The 6,000-nt window shown below is 49.0% G+C and overlaps 1 protein-coding gene across 1 annotated transcript in view; it reads left to right on the top strand.

The window, feature by feature from the left end:
• Positions 1-1,689: 1,689 nt before the first annotated feature.
• NRIP3 (nuclear receptor interacting protein 3) overlaps positions 1,690-6,000 on the top strand; it is a 28,872-nt gene continuing 24,561 nt past the window's right edge. The window contains exon 1 of the mRNA XM_036763395.1: positions 1,690-1,952. Coding sequence (XP_036619290.1) covers positions 1,779-1,952 — 174 coding nt within the window. The 5' untranslated portion in view covers positions 1,690-1,778. The remainder of the gene's footprint in view (positions 1,953-6,000) is intronic.

The following is a 6,000-nucleotide window of genomic DNA, read 5'->3' as shown; positions in this document are numbered from 1 at the left end:
CGATTTGTGACTTTCGGGTGTGAGCGATCAAGAGAGAGAATCAAGATTTTCTTTCCTCAGAGATTCTAAGAGTCTGTCTTGGGCACAAGCGCATGAACGTGTGTGTGTGCACGCGCCTGATTTCTTCCTGTAGGCATATGCTTGTCAAGCTATAATCTCCCAAATGCCTAGGAGGATTTGTTCCTTGCGCTCAGCACATAGAACACATTCTGCCCCGCTGGGATATGCCAAATGACATAACATATGCAATAAAGTTGTTGAGTGGAGGAGAGAATTGAGATGTCCCAGCCACCATTGCCTTGGGGAGGGAGTACCTTGAGTCCTGGCTCAATCTTTGTAACCCTATAGAAATCCGAGCTATTCTTATTTCAAGTGAGGCTGACAACCAGAGAAGAGCTAACTCGATTCTAGTTCTCCATTAACATGAAAGATTTGTAGTGAATTCTTGCAGACCTCTGGGGACTGCTGGGCAGTCATGGGACAGGACAGTCGCCCCTTCCCTCGCGTCCTGCTTGAGTAACTTAGTGATCCATTTCTGATGGATGAGCCAATACCTGTGAATCTCTTCTATGGCTAGCAGTGTCTGGCTTTGTCTGGACTCTCCTCCTCTCCACTGTAACCTGCTTTTGTCTCTGCCTGCCCCTCCCTCCTCCCCAGAGCCTGGGACACTGGCTCCAAGTCTCTGGAGAAACTAAGTATAATCACCCTGTGTGTCTGACTGCTACAGGGTCTGTCCATGTGCCCCTGGCCTCAAGGCAGGGGAAGTTGTTTGTTGAAGAAGAAGCCATCCAAGGAGGCCAGTCAGCAGAGTGACCCTTAAGGACATTTCCTGCCCCCTCCTCTCTAACCTCATTCAGTCACATGGTGTAGTGGGTGGGGACAGACCTCAAATTGGAGAAAATCTTGTCTTTAAACTTCAGTGGGTGTCACCATCCTAAACCAGGTGGTGTGTGAGCCTCTGTGTGTGGGTTGGGGGTGGGGTGCCATGCCATGGATGTGTGTAGAGGATGGAGGCTGTGTGCGTACTGAGGTCCAAGGAGTAGACAAGGTCTCTGTGATCCCAGGGTCTGCGACTGCATGGAAGGGTAAGAACAGGGTTCATGGATGGGGGGTGGGGAGACAAGCATTTGGGCAGAAGGCACCTTTATTCCCCCTTGGATTAGAGGCTCCTCCTACACCCACTTTCTTTTGTTGCAGACCCACGTACATGGCAGGGTCCTGAGCCAGGACTCAAAGTACTCCCTTCCCAAAAGCGATGGTGGCTGGGACATCTCAATCCTGTCCTCCACTTAACAACTTTCTCCTCTTCCTCCCTCTCTTTCCGATCTCCTCACCTCTCCTTTCTGCCTCCTCCCTTCCTCTGCATCCTTCTCCCTGCTCCCCCTCCTCCCTTCCCCTCCCTTCCTCTCTCTGTTTTCCTTCCCTCTTCCTCTCCCCTTCCTTTCCATTCTCTTCTTCTCTCCCCTCCCCTCCTCTATCCCCTCCACTCTTCCTCTCTTCTCCTCTCCCTTGTCCTGGCCCTTCCTTGATCTTTCTTTCTTCCTTTCCCCCTCCCTCTTTCTGTCCCTTCAATTGCCACCCCCCTCAAAGGAGTGTGAGGGGGAGGTGGCTTAAGGAAGAAGTCAAGAAATGCCCCCCCCCCCCCGCTTCCCCACTTACGTCACGAGCCGCGGCTATAAAGTGAGGACCAGAGCTGGAGCCAGAGAGGCAGGTGCTGAGGTTGGGACCAGAAGGACCGGTGGCATCCTGAACCGGGCCGGGCCGGGGCTGAGCCAGTCATGTTTTACTCAGGGCTTCTGACCGAGGGCGGCCGCAAGGAGGCCGATATGCGGGAGGCAGCTTCTCTGCGGCAGCAGCGCCGGATGAAGCAGGCTGTGCAGTTCATCCACAAGGACTCGGCTGACCTGCTGCCACTGGATGGCCTCAAGAAGCTGGGCTCCTCCAAGGACACGGTGAGTCCGGTGCACGCCCTGCAGCCCCAGCCCTGCGCCTCTGTCCCTGACAGCCACGCTGTATCTGTGGCTCGGACCCTGGAACTCTATTCTGCCACTCAGCCTCTGGCCCCAGAGATGTCTTAAATCTCTCCTCATTGTCCTACTTTGTCTGTCACGGTCCTGCCTTGGTAGCACTATCTCTGTCACTTCCACTCTTCTCTCCTCCATGTCACTGTCTGTCACACCGGCTGTCTCTGCCCCTGTCACTTGTCACACAACATACTCTCTCTGTCCCCATCTCTCGTTGTCACCCTCACCCCTGTCTCTGGCACCATGGCCATTATGCTGTAGCTTTTTGACACACTCCCATTCTTTGTTTCTGTCCTTACCCCGTTTTCTCTGACATCTATTGTCACAGGCACACTATGCCCCCCTCTCACTTTCTCTGTCACTGGCTGTCATTGCCAGCTTGTATCTGCCAGTCTCTCTGTGTGTCACCGTCACCCTGGTTCTGTCCCCATGTGTTTCCTTCTCTTTGTCATCGCAGCCTTCGCTGCTCTGCTCTCTCCCTCTGATCTTTTCACTCCCTCTCAGTCTGGCGATGATGTTGCCACCTCTGCCACTGTTTGCTTCCCTCTGTCTTTCACTCTCACTCTTTATCACTATCTGCCGATGTCACCTTGTCACCAGTGGCTTCTGCCTGGCCCTCCTGCTTGTCTCTCTGCCCCCTGCCTCTGGATCCCTGGTGTGCCTATGCTTTTCCAGTTATCTCTCTCTCTTTGCCTTGCTCTGAGGCCTCCTCCCTTTGAACCTCTTTTTTTTTTCTGAGAGAAAAGCAAATCTGACCTCCCTGAGTGCTCCCCCCTTCCCCTCTTCCCCATTCCCTGAGTGTAGCCCTAGGTCTTTTTCCCCCCTCCACTTATTCTTCCAATAATTTCTCATCACAGGCAGGCAGTTTAACATAACAACGAAGCTCGAAGCTCTGAGCTCTCTTGTCTGCCTGGCCCAGCTGGGCTAAGACTAGGCTGGTCTGATGACTCAGGCCATGGTGACTTTTTTTTTTCATAGGTGTGAGCTGCTGTGATGGGAAGGGAGGAAGATGGGAAAGGCAATTAAGCTGGCTTGAGGGACCAGACATCTCCAAATGCCTTTTAATGTATCCCTTAGCCTACATTATATGTTTTAAAACAACACTCTTATTATGTATGGTGGTTTTCCCAACAGCCCCTGTTCCTGGTTTTGCATTGGTCATATCCACCTGTGACTGAAGAGGAGCCCATGACCTTTCTTACTTACTTTAAACCCTTAATAATAAGGAGTAAAGTGGGGCTACGGATTTGCTGTTTCAGATTTGACTTCAACTTAGTGGTCTCCTTAGTCAAAGTAAAGAAGAGAGAGGAGCTCTGACATCAGGCCATCTCATCAATAAATGACACCAGGGGACCATGCTAGGGGATCTCTTTTGCCAGAGGAAGGAGGGTTCTTTAGCCAGATCAAGGCCATGATTTTCAAGGACTGACCCTGTGGTTTCGGCACCTGTGACCCACCTACCCCTGATGAAAGACCAGAGTATGGAAAGTCAAGTTATCTGGAAGGAGATAGTCTGTATAGCTCCCAAGAACACTGCCTGTCCCAAAGACTTGAATGAACTGGAAGTGGTCTTAGACCAGAAATATTCCAGACCCCCTGGGGGTGGAGCCTTGACTTTCGGGACACAAACCCACTCTTAGCTGATGCTGACCCTGGGCCCGGTTTCCTAGACTTGGGGGCCACTCACCCTGGGAGGTTTTTGTTTTGTTTTGTTTTTCTTGTGGTTTACTTATTTTCATTAACTTGATTGTCCCTTTTCTTGACCTTCTTTTTGAGTCTGGAGATTTCATCATTCATTCATTCAACAAGCATTTGTTAAGTACCTATAGCATGCATGCTATTAGGAGAGCTATGCATTTATCATGGGATCATAGATTGTAGAGATGGAAAGGACGTCAGAGGCCATCAAGTTCAACCCTCTTATTTTATAGTTGGAGAAACTGAGGAATACAGAAGTTAAGCAACCTGCCCAGGGTTACACAGCCAGGTATGAGGGAGGATTTGAAATCAAGTCTGTCTGATTTCAAGTCTGGCACACAAAATGTCACTTAGCTGTCTCTATTGATCTTCTTCCTTTTCCAGTACTTTGGATTTTCTGAATATTTAATTTAGGGACTTTTATCAGACCTGATTTATTGAAACTGACTCATCCTCTGAACCTCTATGTGCAATCATTAAACAGGTGATTAGAGAGTGTGGGCCCTATGCTGCTGTCATTGTTAACACCCTGGTTTTTCACAGACGCCAGCACTAGTGGCTTGCCCCTCCCAGGGCCCTTGTGACACAGAGATTTACATGGAGGTCATTTTCAATGAGATAACATACAGGAGGTATCTGTCCTTGGCACCCATTCTTCTTTCCTAGCATCAGAGGGGGCTAGCCAGCCAGCCCTGGCTCCAAAGAGTCAGATATTCTTGCTGCTCCTGTTGGGGCCCACCCTGAGAAAATCCCCTTTTCTGGCACCAGAAGATGGTTGAACTCATATTAAACCCAGTGTAAGGGTATAAGGGTTAAGTTGTCAGCCTGCCAGGTCAGAAGAGAGAATTTGGGATGCTGTCTGATCTTTCCTGCTGCTGCTGATGGGGGAGGGAGGGAACTCCCTGTCCTCAGGCAAAACCGGCTCATGTTTTTCATGATGTTTCCAGTTAGGAGGCAGCTGGATTTGGAGTCAGGTGACCTGGGTTTGTATCTAGACTCTGCAGCCCACTTTTGGCCTCAGTTTCCTCATGTATAAAACGAGGAGTGACTATCAGAGCTCTTTGAGCTCTAAATACTGTTATCCTAAAATGTTGTCTTGAAACTAGCTCAAATTCATCCTGAGCAGAGACAAGAAAGATCTCTTCCTTTCTTATACATTTAAGATATGTGGGGTTTTTTTTTTTTTGTAAAATTAGACCTCAGCTTAAATAACATAAATCCTGGAAGCTTCAGGAACTAAACAAGGAGAAGGTACCATAGAGTGATCATAAAGCCCTTTGTTTTCCCTTCTGTGCTGCACTTGGATCCTGAAGACTTTAGTTTTCATGGATTCTCAGTTCTTTCATTTCCCTTCCAAGCTACTGTGCCCTGTATGGGGAAGGGTGCCGGGCACCTCTGCTTTCTTACTGCCTGGCTGGCTGGCATCCTTAGAGATATTCTCTCTCTCTCTCTCTCTCTCTCTCTCTCTCTCTCTCTCTCTCTCTCTCTCTCTCTCTCCCTCCCCCCTTCTTCCCTGTCCCCCCTTCCTCCCTCTCTTCCATCTCCCCTTCACTCCCACCCCCATTGAGGTCTCAGAGAGCAAAAGGAAGGGAAGGGATCATCCATAAGAAGCAGTGTGAGCAACCAGATGTTGTGCCCAGTAGGGGAAGAGGAAGACAAGATCAGTTCACATCTCACCTTTGCTCCTTATGGCACTGATTCCCCTTGCTCATTCCTTCAACACCCCCAATGAGCTCAGTTGTACATTTGATTTGCTTGGATCACTCCTGCAAAGATGAACATATGTGGGGTTAGGATCTGTGTAAATCTGGGCAGGGAAGCTTGAAAACTGGGCAGTGCTGTCTCTTTACAAGGGCTTCCCACAAGTCTTAGAAATGACCTTGTAAATGTAGTCCAATCTAGATCGATGAATTTTACCTTACAACGTCTGTCACAATGGATCTGGAAAATTACATAGGCTTCAATCCCTCAGGCTAACATTAAGCCTTAGGAAATGTAGAAGAAGGCTAAACAGTTTTTGCCTGAGGCTAGTTATGGTAAGGAATAAGATGGTCTATTCTTCTCTGAGGGGGGCGGGGCAGAGGAAAGAAGGAAGGAAGGGAAAGGGAGGCAGGGAGGAAGGAAGAGAGAGAAAGTAGCAAGGAAGGAAAGAAAGAAGGGAATGAAAGGCAAAGACTAAGAAAGAAAGAACAAAGTAATTTAAAGTGAGTGAGGTCTGTTTTAGTTTATTGGATATATTTTAACCTGTCAATAACAAGAATTGGGATCGCCAGGATAG

The sequence above is a fragment of the Trichosurus vulpecula genome, chromosome 6 (genome assembly GCF_011100635.1).
Source record: "Trichosurus vulpecula isolate mTriVul1 chromosome 6, mTriVul1.pri, whole genome shotgun sequence".
Lineage (NCBI taxonomy): Eukaryota > Metazoa > Chordata > Mammalia > Diprotodontia > Phalangeridae > Trichosurus > Trichosurus vulpecula.
Note: the sequence above shows the minus strand (reverse complement) of the source record. Positions and strands in the feature narration are given on the sequence as shown.